Here is a 21,214-nt window from a genome sequence, read left to right as displayed (position 1 = left end):
ACGCGCTTCTGGAGCGCGCCAGCGGGCACGCGACGTAAGCCGACGTCCCCATCAGGTCACGCTGGAGGTTGACTTTCAAGTTTGGTCTAAGTTCAAAACGTTTGCTTGCTCCTGAGGACACCGTGTCATGAAACGCTTTTAACGGCGCGGGTCATGTTTTTCCCCCAAGACATTTTGAGTTTGGAATGGACTTTTTATCCGAGCAGTGGTCGGTTATTGTTTTTGGTTTTTTTTTTGCTTGAGATACAAGTACTGCAGGTGGCAGTAAGCTCAGCTCAATTCGGTTTGCACAAAGCAATAAGTTCTTAAAAAATGTTCATTCCCTAATTAAACGTAAAACAAAGACAGTCAGGTTATGCATCTAAAACAATGTTGCATTGATAGTCTATAAAATAAGATAATTAAACAAATGGTGGCGCAACCCAGCTATAAACATATTCACAAGCATGTATTCTTTATCCTCTGCAAAGAGCAAATTTTATTACTGCATCTTACGTAGGCACTTAACAGTATCTGTAAAACAATTCTTCGTATAGGAGAAGTTCAGGGGGGAATTCAATTTAATGACCAACACATCTGTGAGAATAAATTGGAAAAAAAAAAGCTTTTTAAATGAACATAGAATGCGCTTGCTGCGACTGCATACTTTTGAAGTCGCCTTTCAGCCCCATGACATCATCCTGTGCTACTTTTTCCTCCCGCTTGCGTGCGGCTGCTAATTGGCGTGTTTTGTATTCAGTGCAGGTGACTGATATGCGTTGGCGCCCTTCAAGTTCACCGAAGGGCTACGAAGCCTGGGGGGGGGGGGTGGCCGGGGACGTGCATGCGTGGGTCGGGGTCGAGGAGAAACACGCGCGCGCACGCACGCACGCACCTCGGATCAATGGGAGGCAAGGAAGGAGCGTGTGTGATGGGGCCCTCTGTTGCCATAGCGACGAGGGGGGACAGTGATGTTACCAGGCAGGAAAGGCTCTCTGAGTGACGTGGACGAGAGATTTTCCCATTCGAAGCGCAGTAACGTCTTTCTCATTAGCATCGGAGAAATATAAATATTATTAGCCCGAGATAACCATTACTAAAAGCGTGTGTGTATGACGTCACTGGAAACGGAAGCACGTCAAGCTGAGAAACTTGAAGGAATCTGCACAACGTACTTAAACACAACAACAACAAACAAAACGAAGACCAGGAGTCATTAGCCGCCACAAACGGCGCTTTGGGCTTTGAAAACTTTAGACTAGCTCAATACTGCCATCTAGTGCTTATTTTCTGGAATCTTTTTGAAGCTAAATTTCCAGCAGGACTGCGATGCACTGGCGCTCTCTGCTGGATAACGTTGGTAGTGCACTTACTCATCAATCCGCTCTCTATCAGGACCAAGGACAGCACCCCTCAAACTATTAATAGCAACGAGATCTGTAGGTTTCTAATGTCCAAATTAAAAATAAAATGTTTTGTAGGGGTCATTTTAATTCTCAATAGTAACCTTTACAGGTAAACTTAATTTGAACTCAAACTCAACCTACCACGTGATTGCGCCATGTCTACACGCCCACGAATTTACCTGCTGCCTCTGACCAAATTACAAATCCCGCCCCCTTTCCTCAGTCACTGGGTAGTTTCTCCTCTCTTTTATTTGGATTGCACACGTCAGTAAACAGATCTTCACAGTAACAACGCAATAGCAGAAAACAAGCCAATCACCGCAAACTGACGTTTGTTAGCTCAGCAAAGTATGTCTTTGTATTTACAACGGAGAGGACAAAAAAAAAAAAAAAACTCAAACGCACAGCCAGCTATTATTTTAATGTCTGTGGGTGACATCAAGCATGGCACCGCTTTCCCATTTCTTTTTTTTTTTTAACATCTGACCTGTCGTATAGTTCCCGCACTTCCCATCAACATTCACTTGTAAGGTGGATTGAAAAATAAGACAAGTCAACGCGAAGAGCATCGCAACGCTAACCAAGATTAATTTGTGGCTCACCAATAAATACTTTTTCGGACTCTTCGCAAAAAGTAAACCGACATACAAATTGTAACTTATTTTTTTGTATGAAACAATTTCATTAAATAAGAAGACATTAAAAGTCTCATGTGAAAATCTGATAAAAAATGATCTATATCATTTCGAGTTGAATGTGAGTTTGTAATCTCAGACTGCATTTAGTGTAAATGAATCCCGCAAAGGGGACGACAATGTCCGCGACTTGAAACACAAGTGGAATAAGGCAAGTAAAAGACACTGCGTATAATGTCGTCGTAGAACATTTAGAAGGTTTCGGAATATTTGGTGTAGGACGAAAAAAGACAGTAACACTAAAAAAATAATAAAAAAAAAAATCATATTGCACAACTGCTAACGTTGATTTTCTGACATAATGCTGCGACCCGCATATTTGCATGTTTTTTTTTTTTTTGTATCTGTGATCGGTTGTCATAATTTGCTGATCGATCAATGTTGTTATTAATCGGACCTGCAAAATAAGACATGACAGCGAACATAACCTGGTCCACTCCAGGGATGTTCTGGCTGCCACCGTTTACAATCCAAATTATTTTATTATTATTATTTATTATTATAAAACTTCTCATCATACACAGTCGGATTTAAAATCTGTATTTTTAAATTATTTTGGAGGTTATCGGGTTCCTCCGCTCATTTTCTATTGATTGAATGTTTACCAGCATTTTTGGGCAAATTTAATTTTAAATTTTTTTTTTCTCAATGCATTTCATTGGGAGTCAATCTTGACTTTGTGAGTCGGGCCGGTCGCAATCGATCAAGTTGGTGGTCGACTGGACACCAAATAAACGAATTGTTCGAATAGCTCGGTCCATCTTCTGATCGCATCAGTGATAGTTTATTTGAAACTAAAGCCGAAATAAAATGTTGACATGAAACAGACCCCGGCCAGCGGATCTCGCGCGGGATCAAAGCAAAATGTTCGTCAAGTCTTTTCCCGTATCCGAAAGTCCGTCCGTCCGTCTCTGTGATAAACAAACTCCCACAGAGGCTTTGATGACAAGTCTTGGAATTCACTGAATTCAGCGTGATATGAAAAGCGGGACTGGTCCCAGTGGTCCCGCATCCACCGTTCCCATTCTGGCCTGGTCCTCACTACCTGTGATCGGACGCCCGGTGAACACCGGACTGGCCGTCCACATCTTGCTCCACCACGTTGCCGTAGCCTTCTTTCTCCACGCAGTCGGCCAGCACTTGCAGCACCAAGCCCAGCCGGCGGTCCAGGGCCTGCAGGTGGGGTCCGATGAGAACCGGGGACAGGCGGTCTCGGAGGAGGGACTCCTCCATCAGGGCACTCAGCCGGTAGTCTTCCTTGGCCAGCAGTTGAAGACGGAGGAAGGTGGACTTCTTCACTCTGCAATCGAAGCAGCACTTTTGTTTGTATGCTTTCTTTGATTTTGGAATATTCCAAGTAGGCATGTGTCAATAACCGGTTTGCGAGTTTTAAAAAGTCACGTTTTAAATAACCGCCTGTCACCGGTAATGAGATCTTTTATGATTGGCTGCTTGCAGAGTTACGCAAACGAAATGCCTCTCTGAGACTGCCATTAACTTTTTTTGGTCTTCTTCTCAGTGAGCAGAGCGGGGAGGGGTGAGCAGTTACACGTGGCAGAGGAGGAGGGAGGGAGCAGGATGAAAGAGACAGAGGAAACATTGAATCATTTTGCTCTGATTAAGGTGCATTGTCCTAAAAAAAAAAAATGTGCCAGCAGGTGCTAGTTAGCCCCAAGGATAACACAAGTAACCGACAAAACAAGGTCCATGTTTCGTCTTTTCCAAATGTTTGATATATTTAAAAAAATATATAAAAAAGAAAGATTGTGTTCAGTGAAAAGGTTCTGGTCCTCTGACCTGCAGCATTGACTGAGCGGCACCAGGATGGACATCTCATCGTGGGAGTGTTTCCCAAACCTGAAAGAGGCAACAGAACAACTGTTTGTAGAAAGTGAGACAGAGTTGAATTTTGGCGATCCAAAATTGTGTTCAAAATTCTCAAATTGAGACGCAATGATGAGCCAAATTCAGGACTCAAAATGGAAGTTTTGAAAGTGTCGCCATTACCCTCGTCCGTTGTCAAGGTGAATAATGAACGTGTCATTCCCAAATTTCTCAAAAGTTTCGTAATGATGGCGATCCATGTTACCTGGAAAGGAAAAGCAAACTTGACGAGCGAGAAATACGCTTTCATGTCATGTTTAAACGCTGACACAATTTGCCACTAAAAAAATGTATAAATTTAATTAACATAATTAATTAATTTAATTTAATTAATATAATAATAATTTATAAATTTATATTATTTATTTAATTTTTTTTTTTTTCCGGCTGAACCAAAGTTGTCGGCTGTTACCCATGAGGAAGTCAAAGATGGTCATATCCATGACATCCAAGAGTCGAGTGCCGCGGTCGTACGGCGGCGTCTGCTTCACCTCGTCACAGTAATCGGGATCCACCTCCCACCTGTTGGCGTTAAGAAAACAAAAGATCAAGAAGGGGTCATTTTGAAAAGTCACATAAAGAAAAAAAAAAACAAAAAAAAAAACGGACTCGGCCTTCTTGCGTTTGTGGTACGAGCGTCTCCAGGGGTTCCTCCACGTCTTGCGCTTGGCCAGCGTGAGGTCGGGCAGGAAGGCGGCCAGGGAGCCTTCGATCTGATCCGGTTTGCCGCACAGCGCGTGCTCGGTGGAGCAGTAGTACGAGCATTCGCCGTAGAAGCACACGTTATTGGCTGCCGCAAAGAACAGACGACACGCGCACGTGAGCAACGCAAACGTTTCGGTTTCGGAATGAAAAGGGGAAAATATCGGGTGTGAATGTGCAGAACTTTTCCCACCAGTTTCAACTTATCAAAATGGTTATAAAAGGTCATAATTAAGAATTAAAAAAAGTCTCAAGGACCGGATTTGGAGAAATATTTCATTTTTAAACTCTTTTGTTAAGTATCTGCAGTTGGACAAGTAAAAAGTCAGAGCGTTTTGCCACCTATGCTTCTTTTTTTTTTTTTAATCGAAATCTGCTCCATCGCCACCTTGTGGTCGGACTTGGAAATGACTCACTCGCCATCATATTCATTGTCGAGCAAAGTTGGCAATGACTTGTGTTGTGTTGTGAGGCGACTCGTGTCGTTTGTACCTGGCGAGATGAAGAAAGTCCTCCATAACTTTTTATCCCGCGTCACGTCTCGGATCTCTCGCGTCATGTTGACCAGCCGCCCGGCCACCGGGGGAACTCTCCGGAAGTCCAGGATCCTGAAAGCAAATCGGACAAGCTGCATTCTCAAGTGACGTCCGGAAAATGGACATGGCATTCATCCACGCCAAAAAACGCAGCCATCCATCCCGACGCTTTCATGGCAATTTAGTACAGTCTCTAAAATGAAGGGAGCAATTTTCACTTTATTCTTGATTTCAGTACACAAACGCATTCACGTGAAAAAAAAAAAATAAAAATCAGGACAAAATGCTAAATCAAGTGACAACTCACAAGAGCAATTTGGCATCCTGGCTTTGCTTTTTCTTCTTTTGAACATAAGAACACTGTCCCTTGTTTACTTTTCCGAGTGACCCGTTTGAGAGTAAGCCTCGTGGGAACAGACGCGCACACACACACACACACACACACACACACGCAGGCTGACGTGCTGATCCGAGCAGCGTTGCAGAAACCTAAGCTTACAGAGGACGGCATTCAGGAGCTGCAATCTGCACCGTCACGTTGGGCCGTCGTGACAAAGGAGCACCTGTCTGGCCATCTTGGGGGGTGCATGTGTGTGTGTGTGTGTGTGTGTGTGTGTGTGTGTGTGTGCACTGAAGGAGTTCAAACAGATGAGAAGATAAACTAACCTCCAATTCAAGGTAAGAAATGGAAAGAAGTAATGCTCGCTCTGTTTTCACAATCAAGCCATCACATATCATAAATAATTCATATTTGTAAAATTTAATATTTTTCTTTCATTTGGGACATGATTTTGAAATAAAAAAAATAAATAAATAAAAAAAAAAAGCCTGATCCAGCTGCTGCTAGACGGCCGCAGCTCAACTTTTGATAACCTGCGCTGGAATGATTCATAGTTTGTAATTTGAGCTTGTCGCGTAAAGGGATCATGTGAAAATCCACAAATTCAACAGCGATTACAAAGAGATGATCCCAGCACTCGGTGTGCTCATCTAATCCCTCGTGTGCTCAAATCCCGTTTAAATATTCGCCGTTTAAGTCTATTAACGTTGCACTTTTGCTTCTAATGCGGCGGCGTCTGCACGGATGAACAGGTGTGACTCCGATTAAAAAAAAAAAAAAAGAAATCTCTGCGTCACAGAGCGAGCACCTCCAAACGACGAGCTGCTCTTGTGGGAAGAAGAAAGCAACGGTGGGGCTCACCTGTCCAAGTGGAAGGCGGCAACCTCAGCGTTGTGCCTCTCAAAGTCAGAGAAGTAGAAGAAGTCGGGAGGTGTTTGCTGCTCGCGCGTCTGCCTGAGGAAGGAAATGAAGGGCGATGTCAACAAGAGCAGGAAGAATTGAAAAAAAAAAAAAAAAAACAATTTCGGGTGATACCGGGTCACATGCTTCACTGGCTCAAAATGTATAATAAATAAACATGTGAGTATGAGTGACGGAATGAATCCAATTCACAAATCAAGATGCCGCTGCATTTCCATACGGTTCCTCACACGTCTTTCATCTGATTTGCTTTGCTTGCGCTGACACGGCCACAACGGGTGAACAGAAATAAAATAGAATGAAACTAACTGGTGCGTGTGTGCGCGCGTTGGGGTGCCCGTCAGTCCGTTAGTGCTGACTCGGTCATTTTTAAGCTCTTACTTACTTACATGAGCTTAAAGCCGCAGCATGTTGCGCGGCGCAGAGGAGGAGAATGCTGCAGTTGCAAATGCGAGGGATGAACATCACTACTTTTCCCAACTCATGCACATACTGAAAATAAATGCAAACAAGTGGGAATTCATCCAGACTGACAGTTTTTACGTCCGTTGGCCAACGTTAAAGTTTTTGGGGAACTTTGCCAGCTTATGATCAAATCAGAGTTAGCCAAGACCCCCCCCCCGTCCTCAAGAAAATGGAATTGACGGAAATTTACGTCATTGGCACTCAACACAATTCCCGTTGATGGCATTTCATGAAGTTAATTTAAATTTTTTAAGTTAATTTTCACATGAAATAAAAAAATCCCAGAGTTTGTCCAAAAGCTTCGGGTAGCACAAAAACATGCTTCTTAAGTTCAACCGCCACTCCCTTCACACGTTCTTGGCCTTCCGAGCATCCGCAATAAAAGCAGCGAAAGAGAAAGCCAGGTGTGGAATTTGGACAGAAAGCGCTGCGTCTTTGAGGTCATCCGCGGCGGCCTGCAGGCGAGGTCACTATCTGGGAGCACCAGAACCTCTCTGGCAGCTCTTCACATACAACTGATAAATTGTGCGCGTGAGCCAGCGCGTGCGTGAGCGAGCGAGCGAGCGAGCATGAGCTTGAGTCGTGATCAAGAGTCAGCAGGACAGAGAGGCGGCCTCATCTGGCCAGATGGCTCACGGTCGCCGTCAAGGATCAGGCGGCGCTTCAAAGCCTCGCTCGCTATCTTCTCTCCCAGGATTCCAAACCCCAAAATTTTGGGATCGATAGAGCTTCTTAATTTAAAGACAGACAAAAACTTTACGCCTTCATGCATCTTAACGACAACACGTCAACGTGCAAACGAATTGCAGTCAGATGACTTCACGGAGACAATGAACGCGTGACATCAGTCTTCACTGTAAGAAAATAAAATACAAAGGATGCATTAGTGCAGCGCGTTACCGGCGTCAGTGATGATGTCATGAAAAGGGATTAGGAGGTTTTGAAATCCAAGAATGACACGACAGGTTCCGAGCTTCCCTCGCTGACTCTTGACAACAAACAAAAGCAGTTTTGGGGTTGACCCGCAACAAGGATGAGCGTCGCAGCAAAGCAAATCCACTCTTGCTCATATTTACATATCCATCCGCCGAGGATTAAGCGAACCGTTTTCAATAGCAGCGAGGAAATCCATTGGCATTTTCTCCACAGGCTTTGCATAGAATTCCGATTAGAAATTGTGCGGGATTCGTCGCAACATGGAGGCTAATCTTGGGTCAGCTCTGATCACGTTAAAAATGAAAATAAATAAATAAATTTTAAAAAAAGACTAAATTGAGTACAATGATGTCGTCTGACTAAAGAACCGCCATTGAATTGGTGTCATCCTTGACTTGATGTAAGAGCTGCAGGGAAAGTCTAAAATAGTCATTCTCCCAAAATAAAATAAAAAAAATAATGAACAAATAAATCACGATTTACTCTTTTACAAGTGTTTTGTTTTTCAACGTTTATTGATTCTCATACTTGGAACGTCAAGTATTCTTTTTTTTTTTTAGGCTGACCAAAAAAAAGGTTGATTTCCACAATGTGTGTTTGACTTTTTTTTCGATGCCATCAGCAGCGACAGCAAAACCGGTTCTTTGGAATCAAGAAGTGGAAACAGAACACAAGACAAATAAACACCCAAGTGGAATTTCCCAAACTAAAAATGTCGCATGCATGATTCACGCTGTGCTTCCTCCAAATAATTGTTGCCCCGCTTCAGAAAAACACTCGCCACAATTTCCTCTTGGCACATTGACGATTTCACAACTGCCTTCTTTTACGTTCGCAGAACGTGGAATTTTTTTTTTTTTTTTTTGGATGGTCATGAAGACTTTCCCAGCCGGAACTTCTTCTCCAAAAGTGCCAAATTTGATTTCAACTGCGTTTAAATATTTATTTCTTGAACTTTTTGTGCAATACATATCAATTGAAGTATTTAAAAAAATATATATTTTAGACACACTGTTTTTTTTTTTCCATTTTAAATCCAGTACAGTACAATTTAGTTGTATTTGACTTTTCCGTACAAAACATTTCATCTTTTCGTTTGTTTATCTGTTTTCCTTAATCATCAAGTGCAATTTTTTTGAGTTCCCCATATTTAAGCGCAACGTTTACGTGCTAACTTAAATATATTTATTTATCTATTGATTTAAAAAAAATGAAGGAATAAAGCCTCGGTCAGATTTTTTAGGAACCCTTTGACCTTTCACGATTGTGATACTTGGAGAGCGTCAGTGCGAAGGTGGCACCAGCGCAAAAAAAGTTTGACGGCCGCTCATCTCTAACATGACAGCTTTGCTCGTTCAAAGTTATTTCCGTCAGATCGTTGGCAATGGTCGATAACAGCGCAGATGCAAACCGTGTTACGTAATCTGAAAACTCTTCATCTTATTTCACCCCGCCCAAAAAAAAACCCACCAAAAAAAAAACACATTCCAGCGGCCGGCCTTCTTGTTATTTCCAAGCTCGCCTTTCTCTTCATTGCTCAGCGGTGACTGAAAATGAACAACGTTCAAGAAGGAAAAAAAACAAACAAAAACAAGCAGCAGACAATTTCAAGCGTCTTTGGGCTGGGAAGTGTTTTGCGTTGCGAGCGAGGCCGCCAACGCAGGCAAAGGTGTTTGCGCGTTCCTATTTGGAGCCGTCAAGCGTCTGCCTGTGTGTCGCGCTCGCCGACTTGCGGTGGGGCTGGCCCTTTTTTTTTCCCAAATAGAAACCATCCATCAGAGGCTAAATGCTGCTTGAGAGATGTCATCGGAGCCAAGAGTGGCTGACGGACGACCGTGAATGAGGAAGTGGTCAAAAGCCCAGGAGAAAAAAAAAAAATAAAAAAAATAACAAGTTGACTTTATATAGCGGCAAAGCAACATGCAAGTTGAGTACATCTGAGGATGAATGGAATTCAGTCGAGTGCATTTGGAGTTGAAAAAAAATAATAAATCAATGCATCGTTGCTGTTCACCCAGCGTGCGGGCCATTTATGTTGCGACAGTTTCCAGCTCAGCGTCCGGTTTACAAACAAAAAAGAGGAAAACAAAAGCTGCTTTGCAGAGGTGGACATTAGGAATCGGTCGGCCGCTCGTACAAGTCAGGCCTTTGATTAGCGATGACGAATGACGACTTCAAAAGAACGGCTTGAATGGTCTTTCAAGCTTTCTCTTCTAATTGATCGGCTAATTGTGTCAGGGTGAAAAAAAGAAAAAAAAAACTGGATTGAGCACAAACATGATAGAAGCGCTGAAAAGGGCTCAGTGGGTCGGGATCAGGTTTCGGCGCTTGTTGGCCTGGCGATGCCAAACCTGAGTCAGGTGGCCCTTCCCACTTCCTGGCCAGACAATCAGCACAGCCACGGCGAGCCCGACTCGGATGTTGCTGAGGCACAATGATTGTATTCTTCTGCTGCTGCCGCACACAAATTTTGGGGCACACTGTCCATCCTCATTTCATTTCCAACGCAATAATCTTTCTTTATTTCCTGGTTGAAGAGGATGGAAATCCTCCAAAATTTTGGAAAAATGTCCTTCATAAAAAGATTAATCATATAATTTCAAAGAATGTTAATGATTTATTTATTCATATTTTTTTAATTTTTTTTAGATTGCGTCAATTGAATGCTGCTCCTTCCACCTCATCCACGTGGCGGCAGCATAAATCCCGCTTGATTTCGAGGCGATCCTTGCCTGGATGTGGCAGCCATGTTGCAATGTGGGGCTTGTCTCATTTCCAACTTTGCTGGGCGTTTATAATAATATCTCAACTTCGCTGTCATTTCATCAATACGGCACTAATATGTCGTTCCGTGCAGAGGATAAAGAATATATGACTAAGTGATGTTAGGTTTTGTTCAATCTTTGATCTCAGGGACACATTTTCATGTGTTTAGAATCAAGGCATACGCTAAACGTAGCTTGAAGTCTCTTTTTGAAGATGATTTTTTTTTTTTTTTTAAATGACGCCAAACCGCTGCTTGTTGAGTTGAGTTCATTGCCACCGAAAAGCGCTCGCAATAAAAATGGTTTCAGGAAAAGCTCCCAAGTCATTCCTCTGTCAAGACGATGCTTTACATTTTTGCTGCGCTTTGATCCGTCATCTCCAAGTTTCTAATCAAAAACGCTGCGGTGCGAAACGAAGACCCGCGTGTGGTCCAGTGGCTGGCGAGCGGCAGTTGATTTGCGACGTTCGCGCACCCCCCCCCCCCCCACTTTTGAACTTGTTTGTTGTGTTTCACTGCAGCATCTCGTCCCATAAATCACATGAGCCCCGCTTTGCTTATCCTTCCGTCTAAAAAAAGACGCGGTCAATTTGGATGTCGAAAACGCATCTCCTGGAGGCACATTTGCGGCATTCCAGACAAAAAAGCACCAGCGACATTCCTTGTGGGGAAGGCCGGGAATTCACCCAAGCCACATTTGAGACTTCATAATGACACGGTGCGATGTCTGCGCAAGCGAGGCGAGTCGTAACAGACATGCTAGCGTGCCACAACACACAAGCGCAACGACGCAAATTCACTTGGACGAGTACCAACAAATATAAAAGCAAGCATCGACTCACTAAAAATAGAAGCCAAAATACTATTTGCGCTTTAACTTTAGAGTCATGCCCAAAAGTTTTGAAGGTGACTCAACGACATTTATATTTTATGGCTGCAGTTCCCTTTTCTTCCAAATTCTTGTAACGAGCAGTTCCAAGTATTTTCCCAAAGTTATCCCAAAATCAGCGCATGGCTGAGTGATTCCAAAGTGCGGACAGCGATCCACGAGCAGCAACACAAAAACTTTGACGGTAGAAATTTTTCAAAGCTGCGCAGCAAAAAGCTATGGCAGCAATTTCAAGGAGCAACCAGGAGGCAGGTATAAAGCTTAGCTTAGCTTAGCTTAGCTTATCTTAGTTTAGTTTATCTTATCTTAGTTTAGCTTAGCCTAGCCTAGCCTAGCTTATCTTATCTTAGCCTAGCTTATTTTATTTTAGCTTAGCTTATTTTAGCTTAGCTTATCTTGTCTTAATTTAGTTTAGCTTAGCTTAGTTTAGCTTATTTTAGCTTATCTTAGTTTAGATTAGCTTAGTTCAGTTTAGTTTAGTTTAGCTTAGCTTAGCTTAGTTTAGTTTAGCCTAGCTTAGCTCAACTCAGTTTAGCCACATAAACCTGACATTGTAGAAAGTAAACCAGATAGAAAGTGAGAGAAGGACAAACAAGGAAAGGATGGAGGGGAAAAAAAAAAACCTCAGCCTCCTGAGGAGTTGACCTAGTAAAACATTCATGAGCGATGTCTCCATGTGAAGTGCGTAAGGAGAGTTGAAAGCTTGGGATTCTAAAAATAAGAAAAGTGCTCTGTGCGGGGATGTTTTTTTGTTTTTTTTTTCCCTTCCAGAGTGTCTGAGTTGGCAGTTTGCCTGTCAGAAAGGAACTCATCAGAGATTTGCCCTGACAGACTGACGCGTTCTGCAAACTGTCGACCCTCCCGAATCAAAAAACCCACTTGAAGCTGAGCAGACGACGAAGCAGACAAAAGCGTTGAGACGCACGCAAAGACGGAAGAAGAAAAAAAAAAACGTATTATATCAAGAAGCGCGTTACAGAATTAGAGCACAAGCATCAATTCATCGGAGATGCCAACAAGCTTCACCTTAGCGTCGACTACAAAAAAAAAAATCGGAAGACATTTAACCCTTGTCACACAATCGTGTGATTTGTGGGAGGAAAATAGCAAATGTAAAAAAAAAAAACAAAGTCTGCTTGATGACTCCAGATTGTCATTGATTCGGACAGCCAGCGCAAACAAAATTGCTGGCTTGTGTCCTGAGAAGCTCTCTGTTTCGCTTTCCTCGGGCATGGGATTGTTCATGCGCGTGTGTGCGCGTGTGTGTGTGAGACGAGACTCAAGTGAAAAGCGACAACGTCTGAGACTGCACATCGAAAATATGTGACGGGGATGCAAAGTTTCTCTCGATAAATCGTTTGGGGGATGCGACATCAATGTAACTTGAATGTATTTTGAATTCGAGCAACTTTTAATGCACTCGGGGGAACTTCTTAACGAGCCCTAAGTGGATACACTCACTTTATTGCGTTCAAGTTGTCTTTAAAAAGGTCAGCTCAAAGCTTGCGGCGACTTTTTATGAGTGTTCATTTTTAGTTTTATTTTACACTCACTGTGAGCGTAAAAGAGAAATAAAACGGGACCATGGTGTGCCCGACAACGATAAAGGTTATTCTAATTTAGTGCTCTGGAAATTAGCGCGGCTACTTCAAATGTTTGAATATTTGAACCACGCCAAAGTAGTCACCTGCGCTCGCTCACACCTTGGCATCTGGATTTTGGCCTGTTTTACTGCCGCTTCCCCCTCCCCAGGTAGCCATTTTTTTTTTTTTTGCACACGATGTTGGCAAAAGGACAAACATTTGTATTTTAAAAACTCTCAGACGCAACCCTCTCTTAAAAGGCATCACATCCGTACTCAATGACACAAATGGACATCATCCGATAAAGAGAAAAGAAACATTTTAGTGGCATTTGGCAGACCCCGCTGAAGGCCGACTGCTGGAGAATTGCGCCGACTCGTCTTATCGTGTGCAGCGTGCTGACACGCCGTCAACACCACCCGCGTAATTCATCCAAATCTCCGCAGGAGCGGCCACAGCTGCGGCTTGGCTCGCCGATACGCCCCAATCGTCCAGCGCCTCTGCCGCCTGAACTCTGTCACCCCCCCCCCCGCACAACATGCCCTCTTGAGTGAATTTTGCAGTCGGCGGCGCCTTCCGACGTCCGCGCCGCGCGCACTCCCAGATGTTTGATGCTTGAGCTCTAAAACGCTTACAAAGTGGAAAACCTCTCCAGCTGATGAAAGTTTGAGGAACAATATTGTCAAATTGTTTTGCTCTTTCAGTTTCCTAATTGAATATATTCCCTTTTTTTTGGGGGGGGGGTAAAACAGCCTCATCTGGAGTCAGCCTTTCCCGCCAAATCAAAACTTGAGGCTAGCACAAGCAGTTAGCTATCTAGCTAGCTAGCTTGCTCATTAACAGCATGCTAGCGCCTCGGATTGCGGGGCTCGGTGGGATATATTTTCTAACTACCAGGGGATTCAAGTAAAGAAATTTCAAACAGAAATTTTGGAGCCTCGTTTGAAATTTTCTTTTTTTTTTTTAAATTACTTTAACGTTCTTCCTTGTCGTCTGCCACACGAACGAGAAATATTTTCACTTTACAGGTACATTCAAAAGGCGTTGAGAAGCAGCAGAGGAAGAGAATTTTTTTCCCATTTCAATTATGTCCCATTGTAGATATCGATTCCAAATCCTTTGAAGTTCCTCAGTATTCCGAAGGCTCTGGCGGGAGCTCTTTAACGAACACTTTTTTTTTTTTTTTTTTTAAATAAACGTCTTTATATAAGGAGAAGGAAGGAGTTTTAAAAAAAAATGCATATTGTGACTCTCTCGAATATGATACACGCCGTGCCGTGGGGATTTGCGCGTGTGTTTTCGTGTGGCACGTCTTAAATGCATACATTTAGATGTCATTAATTCCCGGCGCATCGAAACGTGTTTGTGAACGGTTGTTTGCATTTCCAACCCGTTCAGACTCTTAACAACAACGCGAGCAGTTTGGATTTTCTGCTGCTCAACGTGATGGATGTGATGCTATTATGGTCGCTCGTTTTTTACATATCATTGCTTTTCAATTCCGCCAACAACAGAAGTGTTGCGAAACAGCTCAACGTGAGATTTTTGGCCACAGATGCTTGTTATTTGTGCCGTGAGTCCCTTTTAACGACGCTGCCGTGAAGAAGCGACGCTCGTTGAGGATAAAACGGCAGCTCTTCTGCTTCCGCAACAAGGCGTCAACGTCACAATCTTCTCTGCCGCTCGTCTCTCATTTAACCCAGTTATGTCATCGTGAAAGCTTGACATGGTCCTTTTAAATCTGTCACGGGTCGCACTTTAAGAGAGACACCCGTTCATTAATTGAAGTTGATTTTTCAATATGCAGTCGGGGTAGAATAAAAAAAAAAAAACACACACAACAACAATCTCGGAAGGAGTCGGAAGAAGTCAAACGTATTTAGATTTATTTCTCATCAAAAACAGCAGACTGTGCCACCTATGGACTCGCATAGTTACAGAACCTGAAAGACGCTCAGTTTTAATTGACAATTAAATTACTCGGATGATACGTTTTGACACAAATTCCAAAATGGTGAAGCTCAATCAAGTGACTGAAATCTAAATATATAAATAATAAAGTTGTCATTCGGCCCAAATTCCTCAAAATGAAGCAGATGTTGCGCAAAACACAAACAATGCCAACGCGTTTCTAAATCAAGCTGTGACCGGCGTCCTTGGCAGACACAAAAGACAGACAAACAACGACAAATCCAATTGAGTCCCTCCCCCGCCCGACAGAAATAAAGCAGCGGTTTCGGTTTCGCTGCGACTGCCACGGCGAGCGCTACGAGCCAATTTTGTCAAAAGCAATCCGGTCCACGCGCACCAGACGCAAGACGACAATTTTTTTTTTTTTTTTTGCATAAACACGACACAAATGCGCGTCCTTCCACGTCGAGCATGAAAACGAAAACATGAAGCCAGCATGCGCGATGACATAACAGACGACAGCGGTGAGTGACAAACGCGGGTGAGATTAAGACCGAAATGGAATCGGTGACATTCGAGCGGCGTGGAGCGGAGGGGATGATCCAATTAGTCAGACGTCATATTTGTGACTTTGGCACGTATCCGGAGAAGCGGCAGACAGTCGTGCCAGGCTGGCGTGGCGTGTGGAGCGTTTTCGCGGGGCCTCGGCGTGACGTAGTGACGTCACACCGGAAGAAAAAAAATTACCGAGAAGGAAGAGAGAAAATTAAAAAAAATAATAAAAAGCGTCATTTTTGAAGACTAGAATCGTTTTCAGTGGTGGTTTCTTCCATCCTAAACATTTTGTAAACGTCTTCAGGGTCGGGAGAAAGTAATTTCTCTGGCAAAACTCGCCCGCTTACATCTGAGACGACGTCGGCCGCGTGAACTACAGCACCCACAATGCAACGCGTCTTTGAAAAAATCCAGTTTTGCACGTCCTTAACGCTATTTCCACCGACTCATCGAATCGAATCGTCTCCAGCGAACATTCTGCAGTTGCCAAGCCTTCAAAGCGAGCTCGTGAGCATGCAATTACTTTTGATCACAGCCCAGTTGGCCTGGACGCTGTTTATCCGCGTTGCCGGGGGAATTCAACGGGGCAGCCGAGAGAAAGAAAGAAAGAGAGAGCGAGCGAGAGAGGCTGGAGATTTTTTGTTTTCATTTCGGCAGCGTAAACGTCTCCCCAAAGGCGGCCCGGCGCTTGCGTTAATTAACACGTAAGCGTGTTGATGTTCATTAAAACGCAGACAGACGTCAGAAAATGAAGGCGCATCTCAACGCAGCCAAAGATGCAGCGGCGGAGCTTGGAAACAATCCGCAGGAGATTTTGATTTCAAGCGTACGCATTTCAAGTGGGCTCATTAGATTAGACAAAACTTGTGCTTCTCGGCTCTTTTGCCGCAAAGTCCGAGTGCAGCGTTGTGATCGACTTACTTCATGGGTTTGAACAGAGCTTGGCCGTAGTTGTGGAAGGTCATGATCAGCTTGAGCTGGGTGCCTCCTGATTTCATGGCTGCAAGAAAGGAGAGGAAAAAAAAAAAAGGAAAATGAGAAAACCTGCGCGTCATCACAGCTGTTTTTTTGGGAGCTGTCAAATTGGAAAAGCAATTTGGCACAAAAGCGCAACAAAAGCAATCACATCCACTGACCGCAATGAGCAATCAAAGCGGAATTGGGCGCACTTTGGACAAGTGGCATGAAAATAATCAGTGGACCGAGTGACATTTTTTTTTTTTTTTTTTGGGGATTCACAGAGAGATTGGCATTTTGTTGTTGTTTAGAACGTCCAAAATCAAACTGATGCTGGTTTTGTCCGAATGCCTTTTATGTCTTATGCACCTTACGAAATAAATATTTACATTTTATAAATTTCATCTCCATTTCGAATTGCAGTTAAATAGAATAGTTTGATCAGCAGCACTTTGGCAGAACCAACATAAAAGTCTTAATGCGAACATGTATAGCGAAATGCACGGACGAGCTAACGGAATGAGCATTGAGGTAGCGCTGTCACAAGCCTTTCAGTAACATTCATCTCTTCTGATGATATGAAAATGAGAGATGTACTACAATCGAGAAGAAATATTAAACGATGAAATGAACAATCGTAATAAAAGGCAAACGAAATGTGCGGCTGTTTTTGTGGGATTTGTGCATTCATGAGAGCGCATCCACTTGAGCATCTCACGACAGCGTTGTGTTCAAGATGGCCGCCGGCTCTGAATTTTTTAATTTTTTTTTTAAACAACAAACCCTGATGGCGACTGACCAATTGTGATGATTTGTTTGTGCAGCGCCAACTACTGGCTTTTGAAAAACTTGCTCAATGTGATATATTTCTTTTTTGCCTTAAGTATCATCGGTTGGTATCGGCAGCTTTCAAGAGTACCCGATACCTTCAAATAATACTCGCCCATCCCCACGATGTAACAAACACATTAAAATACTAACACGCAAGTCTGAAAGAAAACAAAATGCTCCAGTTAAGAAGCAGGTCAAGTAGATGTAACATCATCAAGTGTGAAGATTAAACTCCGCCACATTCCACATGTATGTCGGAGTCATGTGACCTTGCGCTGCAATCGGAAGCCACCAACCTCGAGGGAGTGACCTCAATTCCATGCTGAGCGCTGCTCGCTTTTTGTTGTTTAATCGGAAAAAAAAAAGGTAATCCCCCTCCCGCAGTGGAAAAGTCAGAGCAAAGCTGAGCTTACTGTATTGTTTGCGGGCTGACATGCGACGTCTTGTCGTGACATGACAACATCAATCCACGTCAACAGCGCACTTTGCACCCCAACGGCCATCCGTCTTCGTATTGAAGCGATAATACGTGTTCGTGTTGACCCGCTATCCATCTTTTGCTCGGCGTGTCGGCAAATTCATCACAACGCCGCCGCCGCCGCCGCCGCCGCCTCTTGCGACACGTTGGCGTCGTCGGGCCTTACGGGAAAAGCTCCAGCCCCCAGCCCCCCTCCCTTCCCTCCTCCACAATCAGATTCACATTGCGATGATAAATCCGCAGAGCTTCCACCTGCGTCGCGTCACCAAAGCGCGCGTCTGATTTATGAGCCTCATCCGAGCCGGAACAAAAGGCCGACGCGGAGAGTGCGACTTGAGGGCAGATAAAGCAACATTAGCCCCCGGGAGATGCTCGAATCTTGTACTCGACTCGCTTTTGCTTTGCTTTGCGGTGTCACCCAGACAGATAAGTGCTGCGTGGGTGGAAAATTAGGAGGTGCAGTCGCTGGGAACGAAAGCTTGCAGGCACTCACTAGACAATGTTTGGTAAAGGTGTGACTCCAGAAAAAAATGGATGGATTTTTTTTTTTTTTCTTTTTGACTGTGGCCAAAGATGGCATCTGCACCGTGAGATGGTAACGTGGAGGAGACAGCTCGAGCTAATTTTGTGACATGGAATCGATTACCCGAGTAATCGATTGAATAATCGAAAGGATAAACGCCTCAAAAAAAAGATTTGTTAGTAGGGCTGGGTTTAAAAAATAAATAAAATAATCGCTGTATATATTAACCCGTTGACTGCCATTGACGAGTATAGACGTCAAAAAGTACATTCATTTTACCCGGGCTGGTTAATGTGAATGGATTTTCTTTTTAATACCCGATATTGATTCATAAAACCATATCGAGACTTTTAACAACGACTTTTTCCGACAAATGTACGACGCAAGATCTTGTCACTAAACTAAAGTAGCGTATCAAAACAAAATGGCGGAAGCAATGAAGTCGGCGGCAACAAGAATGAAGGCACAAATTGCAGCATTGGTTTTGTCTGAGAATGCCTTCCATACCAAAGTCAAATCCTTGATTGAATCGAAAATCAATCAAAGCCAATCGAAAATTGAATCGAACCCTTCTATATCGAAAGGAATCGATTTTGGAAATTGGAATCGCTAGCCAGCCCTATTCGTTAGTGACAGCTGTTGCCGTGGAATTAACGAGGCCCACACGTTCGACGTAGCATCGCAAGGCCTGACAACATCGGCGCAATCGTGAAACGTCGGGCCTTCTGGCAGCGAGACTCACCCACGCTGGTGATCTTCTGCGTCAGCAGGTCTTGCAGCAGAGCGTCCAGCACCGGGTTGTGTCTGGCGTACAGCTCGTAGCGGTTGATGCCAACGTGGAAACGCAGCCAGTTGGGGTACGACTCGGCCGTGGCCTCCGCCGCTCGGGCGCTCTCCTCATCACGCACGTCGCCGTCCTCGGGGGACCTGGACAAAAGGACGGACGTTTGGTTTTTGAATGCAAGGTGAGGGATCTGAGGTTTGGAGAGTAAAGACAAGGTCATAAATCTGAAGCGTCATCACGACGAGAAAGCGGACGCAAAGGAAACCGGAAAATAAACAAGTGCAGCAATATTACGAGATTTCCTTTACAGTTTCCTTGATTATGCCGACTCCAAACTGACAAATTCTCTTTCAAGCAGATGACAACCGTGCAGGTGAGCTAAGTGGATCAAAGAAAGAAACGTGATGGTCACTTCGTGTCACTTGCAGATCTTCAAGTAACCACTTCATCGAAATCCCCCAAACAAGTTTGTTTTTTTTGCCTTCTTAAAAATCTACGATATGATTTTAGACATCGGCAGTTGTTCTTTGGTGCCGGCTCCGTTAGAATGAGTTGGAGTCCTCCTTGAACGCAACAAAATTAAGCAGGAAGATATCACTCAGTCAGTATGGAGGGAAGGAGGGAAGGGGGGGGGGGGGTCTGAAGGATGAATATAGACAGACGTATGATTGGATGGATGAACGGATGAACAAATGCATAGATGAGGAAAGAAGGAATGAATGGATGGACAGTTGGAGCAGAATTTTGGATGGCTAAATGGATGGAGAGGTGAAGACCCACCCAGACAGACAAGAACAGGTTCAAAAGCTATTCGAGTAATTTACCATCCTTGTTGGTCAGTGGCTTTGGGATAAAATCTGATATCCGTGTTGACGTTAAACAAAGTGTCCTGCTCCGTCAGAGGCGGAAGCGCAATTTTATACAAAGGATGCTCAAAGAGAGCCACGAGTCGAGGTGCATCGGCACCGGGTCCGGGTCCGGCCACCGTGCGACCCCCGCTCGCCTCGCCGATGAGCGGCTTGTGCTCGACCGCCTTCCCGGCCGAGGCGTCCGCGTCCGCCCTCCTCCGGTGCGACGCGGCCGCCGCGCTCTTCTCGCGGGACTGCAAGGTGCTGTGGTTGGAGTTGGGCTCGCTGCTGAAATCCTGTAGGATTCGCAGCGTGTGCTTGTTGGGCCACGCTCCGGCTCCGGCTCCGGCTCCGGCCCCGGCCCCGGCCCCGGCCCCGGCCCCGGCCCCGGCCCCGGCCCCGGCCCCGGCGTCTGCCGCCGACCTGACGCGCAGCTGCTGCAGCTGCTTCTGCTGCTGCTTGGCCCAGCCCGGCGACTCCTTGCCGGCGTGGTGGGCGCACTGGCAGCCGCTGTCGTCGCTGTCCGCTGCCGACGTCCCCTTCTCCAGTTTGGGCAGCAAGTCTATCATGATGTGCACCGTGCACGCCACGAGGAACACCGTGAGCAGCAGGACTCTGAATTTACGAAACATGATCATCCTTTGTTGCTTTTCTCCACGCGAACTAAGTCAGCTTCACGCGCACCTTACACTCTGGCGTCAACGAGGTTCCGTGCGTGGGTTAAAAAGTCCATCGTGTTATTTGATCTCGAACAGGCCGAGTAGTTTTGAGTAAACAGGTGAAAAATTGCTCCGAAACATCATGAAGCCTGCGCGGTCACATTTGTGCACATAATCCACCGCGCAAGGAAAGTCCAATAGTATATAATTACAAATAAACGCAGTCCACAAAACAAAGTAGTCCCGTAAAGAATAAACAGGATGGCGATATTCCTCGTAAACGACAGCTGATACGTTCGGATGCTGCGCGTGCAGCGGCGAGCTTAGCCGAAGTCAACGACGCGGAGAGCGGCCGACAGGTGCGAGCTGCATCCCCGCCATCACTGGAGCTCTTCCCGCTGACTTGTCGCCGTCGCAAGTGCGCAGCGTCCGCGTATGTGCGCAAGAAGAGGATCGAAGCCCCCGTGGAGGAGGCCAGCCTCGGTGGCGTCAGGAGGAAACGATTGGCTGCACATGCAAGCGGCGCCTATGACTTGCTTGCTTGCACGTCTCGCTCCCACACAGCGAA

The 21,214-nt window shown here is 44.8% G+C and overlaps 1 protein-coding gene across 1 annotated transcript; it reads right to left on the bottom strand.

The window, feature by feature from the left end:
• Positions 1–1,616: 1,616 nt before the first annotated feature.
• fam20ca (FAM20C golgi associated secretory pathway kinase a) lies at positions 1,617–21,194 on the bottom strand. Its single transcript, XM_088317165.1, has 10 exons — positions 19,964–21,194; positions 19,098–19,282; positions 16,488–16,566; positions 6,404–6,496; positions 5,159–5,274; positions 4,574–4,754; positions 4,377–4,486; positions 4,088–4,169; positions 3,878–3,937; positions 1,617–3,380 (listed from the first exon to the last, which is right to left on the bottom strand). The coding sequence occupies exons 1-10, from the start codon at positions 20,623–20,625 to the stop codon at positions 3,122–3,124; spliced, it is 1,827 nt and encodes a 608-aa protein (XP_088173291.1). The 5' UTR covers positions 20,626–21,194; the 3' UTR covers positions 1,617–3,121.
• Between the last annotated feature and the right edge of the window lie 20 nt (positions 21,195–21,214).

The sequence above is a fragment of the Idiotropiscis lumnitzeri genome, chromosome 15 (assembly GCF_059441095.1).
Source record: "Idiotropiscis lumnitzeri isolate Australia: NSW breed Sydney's pygmy pipehorse chromosome 15, RoL_Ilum_1.0, whole genome shotgun sequence".
In the NCBI taxonomy this organism is placed as follows: domain Eukaryota; kingdom Metazoa; phylum Chordata; class Actinopteri; order Syngnathiformes; family Syngnathidae; genus Idiotropiscis; species Idiotropiscis lumnitzeri.
Note: the sequence above shows the minus strand (reverse complement) of the source record. Positions and strands in the feature narration are given on the sequence as shown.